This window comes from Odontomachus brunneus, unplaced genomic scaffold (assembly GCF_010583005.1).
Source record: "Odontomachus brunneus isolate Ranch 3 - 2012 unplaced genomic scaffold, Obru_v1 Obru_scaffold_006, whole genome shotgun sequence".
NCBI classification, from domain to species: domain Eukaryota; kingdom Metazoa; phylum Arthropoda; class Insecta; order Hymenoptera; family Formicidae; genus Odontomachus; species Odontomachus brunneus.
In genome coordinates, this window is record NW_022639456.1 from 3861856 (window position 1) to 3882520 (window position 20665).

General features: G+C 48.1%; 1 protein-coding gene across 1 annotated transcript in view; it reads left to right on the top strand.

Annotated features, from left to right (window-relative positions):
* Window positions 1-20665, top strand: part of LOC116851801 (LON peptidase N-terminal domain and RING finger protein 3) — a 29314-nt gene that overhangs the window by 5417 nt on the left and 3232 nt on the right. Inside the window, exons 2-8 of the mRNA XM_032831611.1 lie at window positions 15589-15707; window positions 15860-15982; window positions 18080-18274; window positions 18545-18644; window positions 18734-18933; window positions 19968-20269; window positions 20382-20589. Of these exons, the coding sequence (XP_032687502.1) occupies window positions 15589-15707; window positions 15860-15982; window positions 18080-18274; window positions 18545-18644; window positions 18734-18933; window positions 19968-20269; window positions 20382-20589 (1247 nt within the window). The remainder of the gene's footprint in view (window positions 1-15588; window positions 15708-15859; window positions 15983-18079; window positions 18275-18544; window positions 18645-18733; window positions 18934-19967; window positions 20270-20381; window positions 20590-20665) is intronic.

Consider the following 20665-nt stretch of genomic DNA (forward strand, 5'->3'; position numbering starts at 1 on the left):
CTCTCTCTCTCTCTCTCTCTCTCTCTCTCTCTCTCTCTCTCTCTCTCTCTCTCTCGAGTAAGATTCTTTATGCTATCGCACAAAAAATTCTGATACTCTAATCTCGCGGAAATAACAAGATATGAAATAAGATAATAATATAATAGTTCTTATATAATAGGTATAATAAATATTTGAGATACTTTTTTTCGTTCATTTTCCTCAGCGAATAGAAATATCAGCTTAACTTCGCATGAGTACACGAAGAAAACTTTATAGTAAAAATTACTATAGAAACAGATCGATATTCTGCGGTAATTCACTATCCTTTCATTTCGTACGTGCTACTTTTGTATTCTAAGAACTGAAATATTCCATTGAAACACTTGGTATGTTTCTAGCGAGATTTGTTGTGTTCTTTTGCAACACAAACTTTACTGACAGTCCACATTCCTGGACTACCAGAAACACTAAGTAGAATTAAAAAGAACTTTTATTAAAAAAAAAAAACTATAATATTTTATTAAAAAAAAAAAAATCTATAATATTCTCTATTCTTGTTTAATGACATCTAATTTCGAGATGAACTTTTATACCGGCAACTTACTTTTTTGTGCGTCATCTTTCTTAGATTAGATATTCTCAGTTCTTTCGAAATTTCCTGTCGCCGTCATCCGACTCGTCTTCCTTTCTTTTATCGCGATTCATGAAATGTCGGTCGAAGAATGCCACCCACAAGCGCGCATCTCGCCAAGACCGAGCATCGTGTCGGCGCGTATTCGCGAATCGCGGAATTTTGCCTCTCTAAAGACTGCTATAATTAAATACGACGCGCCGCTGCGCTTATATAGTACAAATTTAGCGCGCGTCGTGTCGCGTCGTGTCGCGTCGCGCCGGTGCAACGTGCTCGTCGAAATAAAAGCGATGACAGGCTGCGAGAAGAAGCGCGCTTTACACTCCTTAACTTTGCACGCGAGCACCATATATCGGACCCGCTTATGTAATGATCCCCGGCGACGCTGCTTTTCTCATTCGCCTCGTCTCGCTTTTCTCCGCCGCTTATCGCCGCCGATAAGCGTCGCGAAATTGCGCCGGTGGATCCAATGGACACGCTCTCTGTGCTACGTTCGACGTTCTACTGTCAGCAGAAATGCAATATACGTGTATTGAAACGCTACATTATTGAATTTCTTGTCCTCTCGCTGTACATTGTCAACTGACGATTTCTGCTGCTTTGCCAAATTTTAATTGCCATCAGTTTGAATCTCACTCGCTCTCAGGTAGAGAGCTTTTGTCTCTTCTGGTGATTGAGAGCACGCAGTGAATTCTTTCGCTTCAAAACAGTAGCATCATTTCAACGATTGTTTCATACTCACATTTCTATTTGGAGGCGATTGAAGGTTAACGATAAAGTTTCGCATAAGCACGTAGACCGACGTAGAATGCTAAAAATTATCTCACGATAACGATACAGTGTGTCCATTGTTCAAACTATCACCCGTGCTTATTGTTCATCGTATTGCTTGCCGGCGCGATATCAGAAGTCTCTCAATACGAAGCGCTTATGCAAGAGGAACGTGATATTGAGCCACGTTGCAGTGATTGGGTCTAAAGCGAGATACGCCTGAACAGAAGATAGCGCTTTGAACAGAAAGAAACCCTTCCGTTTAGCGCAAGATCCCTCCACAACCGCGTTCTCTCGCAAATTCCCTCTAACGAGAGATCGACTGCGAGTCTTCGCTCGAAGGAGTCCGCTCGTAAACATTTCACGGAAGGCACGAGAAGAGAATCCCTCGGAAGGCGGGAAGTGCCTCTTATACGAAGACACAAATCAAATAAAACTGATCAGGAATCCCACTCGAGTTGGAACGGTGTGCGCTGCTTCCAAGGGAAACATGCGACGGCGTTCTTCGGGAAACACATCGTGCCGTGGACGCGCGCGCTTCTCTACTCGACCCCGGCACGTGCATGGATCGCGGCCAAATCCGAGATGTCACCGTCAATTCGAACCGCGTCCGGTGCGTCTCCCGCAGGAGAAACCGTCGCGCGAGGAGCAGCTACGGCGGGTCCTGTCGTATCAAGGACGCAATTCGCGGTGCTCGGGCGGCTCGCAAAAGGAGCAACGGGAGCGATTTTCGGGTCAGGGCCGCGTGATCCCCAGTCTCTCGCAGGGAAAGAGAGAAAGAGAGAGAGGAAGAGACCACGAGGAGGCTTTTTTCTCTCTGGAAGAATCGCCTGTCTCGCGGCTACGATATATACAAGTCTCGTGCCGCGATTCTTCACGCTGAATTACCGTGGCGCGTTCAAACGGCATGTTTATGTTTGCTCGTGTTTTCAGAGAATTAATACGACGGGATGAACGCGCGTATTCTGAACAAAATAGCTCACTCCATTCTGCTTGAACTTTGTTACAACCGGCTTATTGCCTATGTAAGCAAGCCTATGTAAGGTGCTAAGGGCTGCGTATCGCTGTGTATACATTCAAAGAGACTAATCTTATCACCGAGTAGTATCACGAAAATTTACGCAATATTTTAGCTTGAATGCCTTTGATGCGTAACCACATGGTCGTTCTCGGGGCGGGAAAGAAACGAGGATGAGGTTTTACGTGTCGCACGTCGACAAGTAAGTGGCACGTCGAAAGCCTCCAGGCTCTGTTGAGACAAGCGCGGGGTTAACTCGAGGACGCGAGATTCGTCTGGCTTATGGCTCATGAAAATCCGAAACGCCGATTGTCGCGCGGGATGACGTAATGAGGCCACTTCGAAATTTGCGAGAATTCGCTGTCGCGAACGCGCGCGATTAAGGGAAAGAGTTCGGCCGGCGACGCGACGCTCGCGAGATTCCGTCGACGAAAGTGGGACGCGTCCTCGATCCTTCTCCGATCGCGCGCTCATCCATCAATCGAAACTCGTCCCCGTCGCGCTCGCGGCGATGCCGTTGCGTTTTACAGCTTGCTTCCAGACGAAGTGATCAATTGTTATTACACCTGGCGCGCGTGAGAACTCTCCAGGAGCGCGATATTATTGAGAAATGTCGATTCAATTAACTCGCTGAAACGCTCTCAATATCCGTAATGCATGAGAATCGAGCGTTTTTAATCTGTCGGTCGAACATTCGCGTGGCGTTCCGTTTTTATCGCAATTAGCAGCCTTCGTTGGTGACATAGAAAAAAAAAGATAAAAAATACAGTGAAATCTATAACTGACGGAAGTTTAGCCTTAATCTCCATTAATCTGTGTCTTGAAACGCCACTGGATCGCCGTTCATTGGTTACCGTCGAATCGCTGGAATGTTATCGCGCGACACTATTTATTTATTTTTTCTCCTCGTCGCTCGTTTTTCTAACAGCCTCATCCACGTTCGTAGCGATCTTTCCCACGACATTCGGCTTCTGCGTACACGTCGGCGAGACTGTCACTTGTTGTCCGTGTAATTATCGATCTTTTTTCGTGTGCACACGCGGCGATGTCGCGCGCTCTCCCACGACTTTTGCCCGCGCAAGTTACGCGATCGATATATAATAACGGCGTCACGCCCGAGCGGGCACGCGGCTCTTGCAAATCCGCGAACGCGTTTCGGTTGTGCAATTGCCGCGGCGCGAAATTAATCCGTCGCAGGCGCAGCTGATTTGTGTCAAGGCGACGGCGGAGCAGCCGCGCGCCGCTTTCCTCGCGCTCGAGGGTGGCGCGAACGACGCGAAAGCGCGAGGACGGTGTGCGCGGCCGTGTCGTCATCGCGCGTCACCGGATCCTCGTTATCGTTCCAGGCTCTCGGCTCTGGAAATTCGCGCGTTGGGTCATCGCGAATCCCCCGTGGATTTTCGCAAGCGCTGCGCGCAGCGGCGAGACGCGAGATTGCGAATTCGTCACTCTCTGGTTGCGCACGACGTTTTCTTCACGTCGATGCCTACGCACGAAATAACCGTGCACTCCCCGCGTAGCATCCACCTGGGATCAAATAGATCCTGCATTTCCGGTTCCCATAGCGCGACGAAGAATTCGAGGTTCCGTGGGCGTGAAGCAACCACGCACGGGGTCTCACGAGATTGCTTCTATCAATGCAGGGTGCTTAAATTGATTTAGCTGCTTGAACTCTTACGTATTTTCTAATTGAGTCCGATTACAGCTCGCTTCGAACAGCGTAATAGTGGGTTACACGATATACCGGCTGAAAGCATCTCGGCACTGCGCGCCGCCACGCCGAGCTCGAACTCGAATTGCAACCAAGTTGCAGATATTATGGTCGTCGATATCGATTAAACCTGTCGACGCTTTTCGATTAGATCAGAAATTACCAGCAACGAACGTAATATTGAAAATTGGTAGGGGATTTTTGTGAGATCCAAGAGATCGAGTACACGAAGCTGACTGAAAACGCACGTTGCAGGCAAGAAGAGTCCCTTCGGAGATTCGTGAACAGTACCGTCGTCGTGACTCGCGTAATTTTATCCGTCGACGAACATTTTTGTCGCGCAGCCCATTCGCAGTCGCGTTATGATAACGAGAGTCCCTAATCGATAACGTTGCTTCAGCCTCGCGGTACAAGGTCTCGGTTACTGTGGAGATTCATCGTGCTTGTCAAAGCTTGACGAAATTATGTATACACTCGTTTGCGAAACGGTTTGAATATATTTCTCTGATGAAGTCAGAAACGTGAGAAATAGTCATAGTTGTGAGCTTGCGTAGTAAGGTAAAAGTACCAATTCTCGGACATGCAAGAATTATACCTGAATTTTCAACATGGAATATATTCACGCATATATTTTATGCTGAAAGTTTAAATATTTGTATTTAAAGACCAAAAACAATAGAAATATCCAGGATTAAGTATGCGTCTAACTAGATTCGTACTTTTATTTCAATCAGTTTTGGCAAGAGTCGAAGTGATAGTGCAATGTACAAAATATCGTTTATTATAAATATCTTTTATTATACTTTTTTATCTGATAGATATAATAAATATATTTACGCTTTTCTGGAATCTTCACAATTACAATTGTGACGTCGTACATCTCATATATTGTCATTTGAACTCCTGTCATAACATTGTCGTGAGGAGTGATCGTGTAAACTCGTGAATAGTAGTTTCCACTCGTGATCGTTCGATGCATGAAGAAACTGTTTGGTTGAATTGAAGAAATTTCCGGTGAAATGTGAACGAATCAGCAAATTTGAATGAAACGGTTTGGATCAAACCGTTTTGCAAACAAGTGTATGTCAGTCGAGAACTGTATGCCACGTGTACAAACGATCTCAGTGCTCACTCCGGTCGATCGATTGGCCAAATTGATCGTTCGGTGGTCGCGAGACACGTGCTCACATGAAAAGCAGAAACTCGTGAAACGTAAGCGAGCTTGAAATTACCGCGATGATAAATACCATATGTTCGACGGTATCATCAGTCGATTTCTCGCCGAAGGCGTCGCTCGTTTCGGTCAGTCGGATTGTTCGAAAGAAACGGCCGTTCTCAAGTTAGTCACATTATTATCGCCGGTAGGCTCGTAAACAAGTCGACCAGAAATACCAGCGCGGCGTGCACTCGTCGCGGATGCAGCGCGAGATCCAAGAACAATACAAAGTAGAATGTGAGCCATCCTACGAAGACTAAATCCGACTTTCGCAAGGGAGAGCTCGCCGACTACGGGCCGGTGAGTCACCGCGTGACAATCTGACCAGTTAGCCGGATGACGCCTGGCACGATGATAGAAATTCGGCCTATTCGATGTTAAGCAGAAAATCAGCGTAGCGAGAGCAGACAACCCCCGGGATCGGTCCGGATCTAAAGCGGGTTTTCACGTGTCGCCCACACGTCGCCGCGACCGAGGTGAATTACGTAAAACGTTCGTGCGAGACTCGCTCATTCGCCGGGTTACAAACACGCGTCAACTCGTGATTCACCGTTTAATCCGACGGAAGTTTTCCTTAACCCTTCATGAAGTATCAGAACTTTAATACTCTCCCGCTGATATTTATTCCCCTTAATTTACGTTTCCTTGCCTTTTACCTTGTGGGACATCCACGTTCGCACATATTCATACGGATAAATATAGGCTGCATGAAACCGGACACCCCACTCCTTCCCTCGATTTCATCCACTGGACACTGCATAACAATGTAAATTAAGGTGTTGTAAATATAAGAAGCCTGGGCAACGCTGAGTAGTTTAACATAGAAATAATATCTTATGCGTTATCAGTCGATTAAATATTCTTTACAGATATTATAAATGTAGTGTTATAAGAATTCTAAAAGCTTGATCGAGGTTCTGTTCTAAAAAACTGTTCTAAAAAAAGAATTATCGCTTTTTCGAGCGAAAAAAGTTTTTTGCGCCAATATAGTTGATAATTCTTTCAGTTTGGAACCCGCCGCTTTATTCAATGTAACACGATACAGAATTGAGTACGCTCCCGGCGTTTTCCGATATTCAACGACAAAGGGGCTTCGGAAAACGCGAATGGAAACTGGGTCACAGTGACACGCAACTTATCCTTTTTCTCCGCTGAGACACGTATCCTTTGCCGTGTACACACTTAACATTTGCCTATATTTGGCGTGTCGCAACGAATCGTTGCAGAACCGGAATCGCCTATTCAAAAACAGTCGGCCGTTCCTTTTTTCTGCCTTCCAGTCAGAAACAGCAGTTATTGCACACGTACACTTTCACGCGGGTCAATCCAATTTTCGCGCCTCAGGCGGTATCCAGGAGCGGAAAATGTAGAGCGCAATACATGATATCGGAGTGAAATTAATAGATCATCTGAGAGAGCTCGATCTACAGAGAGAGAATTTTATGGCAAAAATTACTGCAGAATTTTCTAACCGAGGAGTGAATTAACATTCCGCAGTAATTTATTATTCTTCCATTTTATACGTGCCACTTACTTACTTAGAGACTGAACTATGCTATTAAAAACTTTGCTGTGCTCCTCGGCAAGATAAGTACTTGCTGAAAGTTTATTCCTGCACCACTGGAAACTAGTATGGTAAAATTGATAAGAACTTACACGAAAAAAAAACTATAATATTCCGACTGTGTACGACAAACGTGGCGCTCGATACGTGAGGTATACAAGGGACGCGTTCACCGTCTCGTTGACACAGTTTAGACACTTGGTGACATTAAGGAAGTGGCAAAGGAACCTCGAGCACTCATTTAGCCTATAATTATCTTATCTCGGGTGGCGTAGGATGTCGCAAGTTCCAAGATACCGAGGAAACCGGCGACGGAAGTCGCGGACCAAGTTGGCGGGAAACGCCCAGAGCTCGGGATGACCGGTCGATACGCGAGCAACGGTTACGTAAAAGGGAATAATAAGAGCAGCGTGCTGCACATGCCGTCATGCCGGCGGACTAGACATACTTTCTGTGATAAGATAGGGAGGTTGCGCGCTCTGCTCACGTGGCCGGTGTACTGTCAAACTTCTCTGTTATGTAAACTCCGCGCTCACCTGGCGGCTCGCCATGTCCCGACGTCGTGGCGCGCTGCGTCGTCGCGACGCGTCGGTTCCGCGCCATCGGGGACTCCGATTTATTTTCGGTGGAGCACGTTCGAGCCGCGGCGGCAGCGGCTGTGGCGGATGTGTATCACCGTCGTTTCCTTCTTCCCGTTACATTCGGGAAAAGGGGAGAAACTCGGTGAGAAGCTTGGCTCTCACATCGAGCCGCGTTTTCCTGCCGCGTGGATCTGAGAAATCCAACTTCACCGAATAATTTGTTTCTTTATTTAAGAGTATATAATTTAATCTCTTGGGGCACATGCGATTAAAACCGTCCACCTCTCTCCGAGACTAAGCATATAGTATCCGCAAACCCGGCGTATCGCGAAGGCGGCGATCCCACGCGAACGATAAGGCCAATCTGCAGTAACACATGTGCATGACACATACATACACACACCTAGCGATAGTGATACGAACACAATGTGCCGCCCACGCGTCCTCAAACCGTCTCGACTCGTTCCACAGTTCGAATCGGAACGCGCGTAAATATCCGCGTTTGCGGCAATAGCCGTTGTGTACGCGAGAGACGACGAGAACGTCGGGACATCGTGGCATCCGAGATACGGACGTAAAAATACCCGAGCATCGAGGAGAACGTAATCGAAGCGCTCGAACACGTCAGAGAATATCGCTGCTCCGATAATAAACCGAAAATGTGCGCGACAGTTCTGGGGATACGTTAAATCGATAGCGCGATGCTGCGACGCCAACGTCGGGATGACTAGTGCTTTCGGAGAATATCGACGCTAAAGTATATTATATACATTATATATATATATATATATATATATATATATATATATATGTACATGAGAATGTGTATTGGCGTCACTTGCACGATATCTCCACGGCGATATCGTGAACGACGGTATCGCGATCGGGCCACGCGTCGTAATGGCGCAGCACGGCCGAATCTATCTGCTCGCGGAGATCGGCCGACCGATTGCGTAACGATAGATTTATATAAATGGTTACGTTGACACCGGAGCCCCAGCCGTAGCTGCCGCGGCCATCGTTACATTATCTAACGAGGAGCGCATCGCGTAGGTAGACACGTACGTGCCGGACCGTACGAGATTTGCTTTTTCAGCTCTCGAGGCGAGCCTCGACAAACAGCCCGAAACAACGGCCGGCCCGATAGAACGAAAATAATCTTATAGATGCGCGTCGGTTCAGTCGGCGGTACTTATCCGCGTTATGTAACGTGTGATGTAATTTACGTAAGTATTGTATACCACGGCGTTTACCGTCGTGATTGTGGAAGCCCGGTGAAACCAGTCGCGGCTTCTAGAACGAATTAATGCGCGGGCTCGGCCAAAAGTTATATTTGCGCAGAGCAACTAACGAACTAATGACTTTTCTTCGGGAATAATCGATGGCGATAACAACTCGGTCGGCTCCTAGCCGGATGCTTTGAGGAACCGATTGAATTGCGTTTTTTCGATGAATCCGGAGCGACGATTTTGCGCCAAAAAGGGGGCCACTTTGTCGGCCGATTCAGACGCTCGCACACGTGCTTTCGCGCGCGAATCCGCCGAAAATTTGTTTCGCGGGCTCTTTTCCCGATACGAGACTTTCGCCGGCGTGCGCGAGCGTGCCGAGCAGGGTCGGCGTTTCTGTCAATTACATAATAAAAAGCGTTATGTAAGGACTAGTACTACGCATAATCGTAGGCAGCGCTGCTCCCGACTTCTGCCCGTCCCGACGAAACTGATCGATCGACTCGGCGTGCCGAACGGTCGGCATCGTGAGCCACGCAGGTATAACGACTTATTGGGTGCGCGCTGATTACCAGAAACGATTGATTTCCTCGCGATTGATTCGGTGATTAGGGGCAGTATCGGGGATCATAAATGTCGTAAAGTGAGGAAACATTATGAATTGAGTGAAACATTAGGAATTCGTGAGGCACGTAGACCTTGCGGCGTCGTAACAAAGTCGAGTAGACCTTGTACCTCCCAAACGAAAAGGACAAACAGTCGAAACACATGTCGAGGAGACTAGAAGAGAGAAAGATAGACAGAGAGAGAGAGGGAGAGAGAGACAGAGAAGCAACGTATATCGAGCCTTGTGTGAAATTATAAATCCCTTTTAATAATACAAAAATAATGATTGCTAAATATTAGACATAATTGAGAAGAATAAACAGAATTAATTAATTACACGAGTTACGGAGCTATAAATCAAACAAAAATACATCCAATCGGCTTACAGTTTTAATTGAATAAATTCGCAAACATGTTTACAGCTGCAACAGTTGCGCGCTCTAAACTGAGAGAGAAAAAGAGAGAATAAGAGAAAGAGAGGGAGAGAGAGAGAGAGAGGTCGGAGACAGCTGGGAAACTCGATCGAGCGGAAGTATCACCGACTGCGGTACTTGACCATGAAAAAGCACCTTGACTATGCGCGCGAAGCCGCGCCGACGAAGGTTACCATTACTATCGCATGCCGGGGAACGAGAGAGGCACTTTCTGCAGACGGGAGAAAGTCGGGACACTTCCCAGAGATAATTCCCGGATAGTAATTGCACGTAGCAAAAGTGGAGCAGAGAAGCGCGCTCCGCTCCCGCGGCTGCGGTCGCGAGACAAAACCACTTCGATCGTCGGTCGCGACGACGACGACAAGCGGATATCGAGTTTATCGAGGAAATGGTGGGCGTTTGACGATGGCTGCGTGCCTACGTCTTTAGTCATTGTGCGTTATACACATCGCCGGCGTCTATTATGTATAGGTAGTCGACGTTACATAATATTATCGTTTACAATGAGCCCGACACGCCGGCGAAACGTGTCAGCCGGTGATAAACAATGATTTCCGTGCTCTCGTTCGAGGAATTGCGCGGTCATAGCGTTCGCAATTTCCTACACGTATATCTCTCGCTTGGTTATATCTATTTTCCACTTAAACTCTATTTAGTCGTCCCGCTATTATGTGTATCACGAACCTATACAGAGACCGTTTCGATAGGGACAAGTCGGACGTAACGCGAGAACACGTCACGCGGATGACGAGGTAGATCACCTTCGGATAAGAAATCGGGGACGCTCTCGATAAGCGGTGATAGGGAGATATATGGGAAAAATAAAAAAAGAAAAAGAAAAGATGTTGCTGCATACGCGACGCGAAATTTTTGCGCGACCTGCCTACACGTCTTATTGGCGCGCGATCATTGGAGAGTGACTCGTTTCCGAAGTTTTGACAGAAACCGGCTCGAACGTTCTCTACGTTAAATCGAAGTCTGGCAAACGATCCGCCGTGCGACACCGCCAGGGATCATTTCATTCTTACGTAACTCAACTGGAACCGCTCGCTGGACCGAGCGTACGAGTTATTTCGGGCAAGAGGATGATTCAAAGTCACGTCGGAGTCATTTGAAATTGACATTCGTCCCGATCCCCATCGTACAATCCCGTTCCCGTGAAACGCGCGACACGGCGTAAATTAATGAAATTTCGATTGTAGACCCGAATAGCGTTGGAAACGTTCCGACCGGTATACCCGAAATGAACGCGACCGCAAATAGAAATGCCGCGAATTCCACGTGAATGTCGCGAATCGCGCGGATGAAATCGTCCCGCCTCCGGGAATCCGTTCCCCTTTCGTTGAATGAAGACGAAGAATGGGCATACGTGTCCGTCGCGCTTTCGTTTCGTTCAAGAAATAAGTAAAAAAAATAATAAAGAATGTGGAAAGGAGAAGAAAAACTGAGAAGATTATTTCGCATTCGCGGCGGACTCACTAGCAAAGTTTCTTTTTTCTTCTGTTTTTTACAAACATATATCCGATCTTTCGCCGTTGCATCCTGCCGGTGATTTATCGTTAAGGCTAAACACTCGATTAACGCGAATGATGCAAGGTGAGACGTTCGAGAGAAACCTCCGAATAATTTGGCAGGTGCCGCGAGGAGGAGGAGAGCCACGGCGTACGTTCGCTCCGCCACGTACACGACACATGGAGCATTATTGATCGTTGCCAGAATAGAAAGACGAGATATATGTAAGTCTATGACCCCCGCGGCACATGGATACCCAACGAGATGTCACACATCGCTGATACATTGTGCATCCCGCTGGCTGACGGATCATCATTAGTGTCTGCTGGATGACTCAAATAGAGCGTCTCCCCGTCCGCGGCTGATCTAACGGCACGCATACACGCACGTACACACACACACACACACACACACACACACACACACGTTCTTTCTACAAACATGTTTGTTGAGGAAATCGAGAAGCTCGGTGTGTCAGTATCTTTTACACAGGCGATCTTCTCCTCCGGACATTCTCGGATATTATAAATATCTCGTTGTTTTGCCCGCGAGATCTAACTGTATTTATTGTACATAAATAAAGTCATACATCGTACAGGATATGACAATTGACGATACACCCGTTGTGTGCAGATTAAATCGAGGTCACAAAGTTTCTCTACCATTTCGCAACCACGTGAAATTTTGAGTCATTAGTTAAAGAAGATATTGATGCATGATTATGCGCGATGATGCGCCAATCTTCTTTAATTGACAACTAAAAATCTACGTGGCGTTTTGCAAAATAGTAGAGGACTTTCTCGTTCAGTTTAACTCAATGTGCGACCACACGACGGCAGACGTCGGCGTCGCAGCTCGTCTACCGTATCGCGCGTGATCATTCACCCCGACCTTCTTTGACTAACAACTCAAATTTCTACGTGGCTGACTGCGAATTGGGAGAAACTTTGTATCCAATGTGCCTGTCGTGAATTGTCAGATATGCTTGACGCTCGTCGATATTGTCAGCCAGACGTGACAGCTGAAGTTCAGTAAGGAATCTGCGACAATGCGCGTACAGTAAATAATCGTTCGTATATTCCAATCGTAAATCAATACATCAGGGGATTGCGAAAATTCGTTGGGTCGTGGATGATTTCATTGGCTCGAAAGATGAGTCACCTTACTGGCGCGGAATCCAATAATTGCTTGAAAGCTGGCAGAGACATTTTGTGTTTAGTGAATAAAAATAACATATATTTTTATCAATAACATATAATTCGCCATAGCATACATATACATATTATTTCGTTATTATCGATAACAGCAAAAAATATCTGAAAATCGGAAGAGTTTCTTTTGCAAGCTCCTAACAGAACGTGCAGTGACCGAATTTTTATTCCGCAATTATGCTCTACAATTTGTCCGAGCCGTTATTGCTGCATCGAATAATCGATGCAACCTTGCCATAAAACGAAGATGAAAATTGCTCGAATACCAGCGATGCGATGCCAGCAACAACGACGACGGCGGCGGCGGCGGCGCGATGGAGTAGTACGCGTCGGGTGACCGACCTTTACGTAACGCGCGGCTGTTTACGCCGCACCGCGCCGCGCTGCGTCGGCACGGGTGACGTCTACTCGTTGCAACGATGATGCGCCGACAGTTGCAACTGCACTGGCGCGGTTCGGAACGCAGGCCGCGTTCGTTCGCTCGTTCGTTGCTTCTTTCCCTTCCCGCCTTTCGCTTCTCCCTTCGCGCTTGGTCGACGGCCGGCCGGATGCGGTTGCAACGTGCACCGCGTGCAACTCGCCGAGGCAACTCGTCGCAACAGTTCCACGCTCGTAAATCGCGAGTTGCGCGCGGGGAATGTTTCGCGCGGATCGATGACGATGGATTTCGGGAGGAATCTTCGCTCCGATTCGTCACATCTGTCACTCGTGTCGTTTGCGGTCCAGAAATGGGACCTCGCGCACACTGGCGAAACCGCTTTGACTCGAACGCGCGACATCAATTCCCGCGAGTGCCGGTGCAAGCTCAGCGACGTGTGCAGCAACAGTTCTTGCTCCGATTCTCACGTGGAGACGCGCAACAACAGACCTCCGTATGACGCTCCGTTAACTCGCTCCTCGAACACGCCAACTGGCCGCCCCTCTCCTTTCCTCTCTCTCTTTTTCCCTCGTTCCACGCCACTCTTCTTTCCACCGAAGGTCAGCAGCCGTCTGTCGCGCCTGGTTGCACACGCGGCATCGAGCCTCTCGGTGCATGTTGCTGCACACTCGTATGATTTAGGAATCCCGTGAGTTGCAACGATAACGCGCTTAATCGCGCAGAACTCGGCAAAATACGTTCTAAATAAACCGCGAAGAATTCAATTAGAACTCCCAGAACTGCCAGCTAATTTCACGAATGAAAAAAATTTGAGAAAAAAAACGTACACAGTCATACACGGGGAGAACATTAAAAATTACTATAATTTGAGTTTGTAATCGAGGACCAAATTGACTATCCTTTCATTTTATGTTTTATTTTATATTTCGGAAATTGAGAAATGCGTGTTATTAAAATATTTCTCACAGCGGAATTTACTATGTTCCCTAACAAGATTGACTTTACCGACATTACGTCTTACTGTGCACTACTAGAAACACATAGTAAAATTAAACCAAATATCAAAAGAAAAACTGTAATATTCTCTCCGTGAACTCGAGGAGTCAAGAATTTGACATTTTGATTTTTGGATGTTGAGGATGTTTAAAGTCAATAAAGTTGAAATAAAGATTTTGTTCTCGAGTATCTCCCGGAGTATCGAGAGTTCAAGCGCTTCCCAAGAATACGAAAAGTCCTCTTGACGCCACGCGAGAATCAATTCGATGTGATTAGTTAGCATAAGCAGCCGACACGTCATTGATTAGGGCAATCGGTTATCCGAGAGAAAGATCTCCGATGGGAGGCATGCGCTTTAACGATCGGGTCGAATACCCGCGATGAGCGAGCGATCGATCATCCGAGGCGGACCTTGGCATTCGATCGCGTAGACAGGAAGAGCGCTTTTTACGACGCGCTTGAGGAACGATCGCGCTAATGAATGAACTTGTTTGTTGTCCGCATATCCCGTTGCGCGTGCTTCCTACAACTTGGCAATTCGCGCGGAAAATCGCGCTTCCTCGCACACGCGCACACGTAACCGACGTGCACTCGGTCGCGGGAAGCTCGCGCGGCGCTTCTCGTCTCGTCGAATTTCGGAACGGACGAAAAACGTCGCGAAGGCGATCTCGCGTTCAAAGTTGATAATTCGACGACAAGAACCTGTATCACCGTGGCTCGCTTGGCAGCCCGCGGCCAATTTACTCAAATCAATCACGAGGGCGGCGCGATGCGACGGTGTAACTTCAAGGGATTCCCGTGGTGCGATTTGCGTTATTTGCAAAATAAGCGGCTCATATAACGACAATGCCCGCGCAGCGATTAGGCTTCCTCGGCGGTGCGTCTCTGAATTAAAACGAGCCGTCGTAACACTCAAAGGCAAGTTATATAAGCCAACTTATGGAGACCGCTCCCAGTGTACGTCCGACATACCGGGTGTTCGAGATTCTTTCGAGCAACGTCGTGGAACCGACTCGATCGGGCCACGTGATCTGGCTCTCTGTGCACAAGGTGGTGCATCGTTTTACAGTTAATAGACGTTTACGGAGAAGCGTGTCCGGCTTCTCGTCTCCCGGGAGATTACGCGCGCAAGACGCGCGCGCTTAAATTGACGCTATTACGCGCGAAATCGAGCGAACGACCGCGAGCGAGTCACGCCTCGACGGGACTCATTTTTTTTCTCTTCCTCTCTCTCTCTCTCTCTCTCTCTCTCTCTTTCTCTCTCGCGCGCGCGCGCAGTGCATTTCGCGATGCACGCTGACGCGCCGCCGGAAATTCGCCTCCGACCGAGCAAGGCACTGTAGCCGCGGAGGCAATGACATTGCTCACAATGCCAGGATGCACCGCCGCCTGCATCGGCCGATGCCATCGTCCGCGGTCGCTTCCATGAAACGATGCACTGCCTCGCGCATCGTAAATGGCAGGCGTTTTTCTTCGCCAGACAGGATTCCGCGGAATTAAACGGTACAATCGCACGGTTAATCGCGCGTGAAGGAAATAAAGGAAGGAGAAGAGGAAGAAGAGAAGCTATCTCGACACTTGGTGGACGGCCTGATTCGATTCGCGCCGACTTCTATTCGGCCTGTAGCATCAATTTATTCGCGACGATTCACTGGCGCGGTTCCCACGAGACCAGTCCTCAAGTGTCCCGGGCTGGAACTCGCCCGCCATTCGACAGACGTTTTACGAGTCCATTCCTCTCGTGTTTCAGCGCCGAACAGCCCGCTCCACCTTAGCAACAGGGCTCACGTCTTGCTCCTGTTGAATAGGCCTTCAGCCGCTCTCACGGACGCTGATCATGCAGTTAGATTGCGGCCGGACTGGGGCAAGGTGAGAAAACACAGGCCAACCAACATCAACAATCGGCCGTTTGTCGCGCCATGTGACGAGATGAGCGCGTCTCGATTTCAAATTCAAATTTAATCTCGCTTTGGTTGGTATTCGACGCTAATATGTAACGCGCTGCATTTTCGCCTGTTCAGGGACACTACAGACGGGGGATCGCTCTGTCAGCGCTCGGCAGGCACGAGGAGGCGCTCTACGCGCTCTGCATCGGCGTGGCCATCGACAAGAATCCGCAGGCTGTGCGCCACGAGTTGACCAAGGTAAGCCCTGCAACACCATGGTGCGGAGCGCATCGCGGACGGCAGGTTCCCGCTGAATCGCCCGATCTCTCGGATCGCCTGCAAATTCCCGAGCGCCGCTCATAAGTTAGGAATCCGCGCGGGAGAATCGCGATCGCGCGCGACCCACGGAATGCGCCGAAGGCTGCGGCGAGCCGATGCACCGGCCGTACCCGGGGAGCATCATCAACACACACACACACACACAAAAGAAACACGCGCCGCGGCGTTTCCGGCACGACTGCCGGCCGTGCAGCTTAATGACTCGGTACGATAGTCGTCAGGTGAGTGACCCGCGCACGCCGGGGGCAACGATAACCACATTCGCGCGAGCGAGTGAGCGAGCGAACAAACGAAGAAGCGAAAGAACGAGCCGCCGCTGCTCCTCGCGGGCGAATGCGCCACGTGTTCCGCTCGGCGTCGATATATCGATCTTCCGCCGGGTGACGCACGCGGTCGACCTCGCGCGCGCGCTGCGTTTCCCACCCTCGCGTGCATAATGCAGAATTTCTTTTGCGTCGGATTTTTTTCTTTTTCCCTTTTTCCTTACAGCGTTGCATACGCGAGTCTCGCTCGTATGCTGTTTGGCACGAGGATCTCGTCCGTTTTTCTACGGTCTCTCGACAAATTGCGACGGGCCGGTCTGCATCTGAAATCGCATAATGCGGAGATTTCCCCAGGCATTGCGGTATTAACGGTGCCCTGCCCGGGCTCTTTCTCGCGCATTGTTTCTCCGTTGAATCTCCGTTTTCATTCCGAACACGTTGACGCACGGCTCGCGCGCGCAATCCGCGCCGCGGATAATTTTCGCAGAACTGAGGCGAGAGAGTCGCGAAACAATATCGATTTGTCACCGAACGTATAGCCGAGCATCGGCGTCTGATTGCGCGTTCTAATCTGCATCGGAAGCTGCCCGAGCGGCCTTCGCAATGTTGCGTCAGACGCGAAGATCCGCGAGTTTACGCCACACGCGGCAGACACCGCGTCGTTCTATGTAGTAACAATCGATGAACGTGAAATAATTCAACGCGAGAGGTCACGCGTCGAATTTCTATGTTAAATAATTAAGCAGCGAGGAAAGAAGGGAAAGAAAAAAAAAGAAGAGCGCGCGCGTTGAATTTCGGAGCGTCGACTGTTATGTAAGCGCGCGGCCGATGGCGGAATCATTGACGCAAGCTCCACTGCCACTTATGTAAGATCGAGGAATCATTCTTTCCCGTGCCGCTGAATCCGTCGGGTCCGCATTACGGTAGCCATACTTTTACTTTCATCCTCCGAAAACGTCCCCTCGCGCCCGCGCATTCGCCAGCGTGTTATTTCGCGTGTTAATCGGCCGTCGATTTTGCGGCCGGTTTGCTCCTCGTTAATCTTGGACGTATCCGTACGCGGGACGTGACAAGAAAGAGAAGTCGCGGAAGCTCGTTGAGGGAACAACGGGACACTCTTTATTCCCGTCGTTGGGATGAAGACAGCGCCCGAGATGCCAGTCTATCGATTTTCAATATGAATCCTTCGGCGATTCAAACGGCTTGTCATCGCGCGCGTAACTGTGCGATAACGATCGTGTGTTTTGTAATTACGAGTCGAATCTTAGGATTACGTCTTTCCAGCGAGAAACGGCGGTTTCCTCGTCTTGAAATTATATTTTAACGCGTCGACCCTTCGCGTGCGATCCGCGGTGCGTTCGTTTCGTACGATGAAGAAATGTTTCTTGCTTGTAACTATAATCACATAGAGGAATAATTACTATACGAGTTATGGTAAAAAAAACCGCTTTTTATTAAATTCTATTATAGTGTTAGTGATAATAACCTCATGTTACCGCTGCCATTTTATTACAAAAAATACGGCTAGCGCCAATCGTAATTTTAGTTGGAACAACTGTTTTGTTCTTCTGCAATGTAGGAAATCGGTATGCGAATTAATTAGAAACTGGTTGCATGAGGAATAATTATGATTATATGATTCTTTCCACATTAACATATCTGAGTGTATAACGCGGACTGGACGTGAATTGTACACAATCATTTTGCATTCAGTATATTCACTCGATTTTAATAAATTAAACGCGTGCTACAGATCCTGCACAGAGTGCTGTCACCCGGAGTATGTCGACAGAACGTCCTGTCGTCACGCACGCCATACAGTCTAACGAAGAGCGCGTCACGCACGAGGAGCCGTCATCAGTTAATGAATCCCAAGCGCAGCAGACGCGCTGCCCTGAACAGGTCCGATTGTGAGGACAACAGCAGCGGTGAGGAGGAATTCTCTCAGGTGCGAAAGAACCCTGTCCTCCGGTCTCTCCTCGTTTTACCTCGAGGGAAGAAATCGTCACTCGCAAAAAACACCAATTGAAATTTCCAAAATTGAATTGTCTTCTCGTCATTTTGGTCTGCTACTTCCAATCTAGTTCAGTTATTCCGGACAACCAACCGTCTTTTATTTTCCTTTTGTTGATCGACGTATCTAATCCCGTCCAGCCTTTTTATATAATTGCTCGCAGTACTCATCTCACCTTTCACCTTATCGTTCTTCGCTTCGTAGACGATAAGCAGGAGACTTCGCTCCTCCATCCCGCCGCAAGTCAACACGAAGCTGCAAGCGAGTCTGGATCGGCTGTATCAGGATGTGGAAAAATTGAAAAGTGAGTAAGCTTCATCGATCGTCTCTCCTATGCGCGAGCGCATCCATTATACCTCTTGAGAGTATCTCGAAGCACGACGTCACTTACAGGAATCGAGCTGAAACCCGCCGAAATCCTTCTGCCGCCGCTTTCCGGCGGCAACGCCGGGGAATTGGATTGCATCCTGTGTTGTCGGCTCCTCTGGAAACCCGTCACGACACCTTGTGGTCACACCTACTGCTGGATGTGTCTGGATCGTTGCCTGGATTACTCCTCAGCCTGTCCCCTGTGCGTCACATCGCTGGCCGACGTAAGAGAACTCTTAATTTATATGAAAAATATGCTCGCGAAAAATAACTCTGGTATTTACAACGTGCGCCTTGATTCTCCCACTTCTTCTTCTGAAGAACTTTAAATATATTACTACATGTAGGAGAAAGTAAATCAATCTTAACACAAAGCAAATTTTGCTCTGATTATACTAAATAAATTTGATTTCGACTGACATTGAAGAAGAAAAGCAACGTTTTTATTTGTTTCATTATTGTACTATAAAACCGGTGAGCGAGCTTTTATTCGCTCTTATATCTTCTTATATACTATTGATTACAAATTTTGCAATTTACTATGAGATATGTATAGCCCAACAGGCTCGAAAGGGCTCAAATTCTCTCGTCAGTCGCGGGTCTATGCGAAGAGCTCGATATGGCGAACACGTGGCGTGAGAATCTGCAACAACACCTGTTCGTAAATGAGACGTAATGCTTCCTAGCGGTTAGCAACGACGCCACAGATCGAAATGATTATTGTTTGCGGTCGAAGGCGACGGTCGTCGCGAGCTTCCGCGTTCGTAGCGTCATTACCGATCGTCTATACGAGTATTATATCTAATGATGATGAGGACAACGACGTCAAGGCGGTGATCTTGCGGCGCGCCGCTCCTCGTTTCCTCGTGCTATCTCCGATAATCTCGCTTGATTATCTAGAAAGACTTTTCCTGCGACGCTCTCTTTGCTATTGGGGGTGTAACCGGCAGTATCGTGATGATTACGTTGTTGCGTCGCTCTCACTTGATTAGTTCGTTGGATCCTGAGGTCTGCTTTGTGTCGATCTATTCGTGAGAAATATCTTTCGACGGAAGCAGGGAATACCGAAATAAACGGTTATTGTAAAAACTCAAGAAAAACGAGACAGCAATAATTATCTTCTCCATTTTGTTAAATAAATTTAATAAATTTTCTTTTCCCAGTGTCTTCAAGTAAGACACTGCAAGATGTAGTAACTCGATATGGATTTGCTTTCCTCGCGAAGAATCATGCAAGATGTTGTGCCTTCTGCTTCCAGTATCTAGCCAGCAGCCAGAAAACCGTGACAGACTTTGTGGAAAGAGCGCTTAAAACGGTGGCGCCCGCGGAATATACCTCCAGAGCGGTGAGTCATCAGCTCGAACTGGTCCAGGGACTGGGTCTTTTGGGTAACGAGCAGATCGCCATCTTCATTTGCACGACCGCCTTCCCGTGCGTCGCCTGTCCCCTCTTCGTCTACGAGCCTAGATACAGGCTGATGGTCAGGAGATGCGTGGAAAGCGGGGTGCGCCAGTTTGGCATCGCCGCGTGTCTCAACAAAGACGCGACGGGCACAAAGAGGTAAGTTTCGATGCACGATGAACTTGGGTTGAAAACACGTAAATCCCTCGTGAATCTAAACTCGAGTCAATATATATATAGTATTTATCATAATCCTATGCGAACATCTCAGATATGCGGAGTTCGGCACTATCCTAGACATTCGGGATCGAGTATTGCTCAAGGACGGTTGCAGTATTCTCAGCACGGTAGGCGGTAAAAGATTTAGGGTACTTTCCGGCGGGGAGAAAGATGGTTACGACACGGCGCAGGTGGAATTTCTCAGGGACACCGTCGTACAAGAAGCTCAACTGCTGAATCTTCTGGAGCTTCATGATAAGGTAAGGAATTCTGAGTCTACAGAGATAAATTTTGGAAGAGCGCCCAGTTCTTTTATATTCCGTTCGCGAACAAATT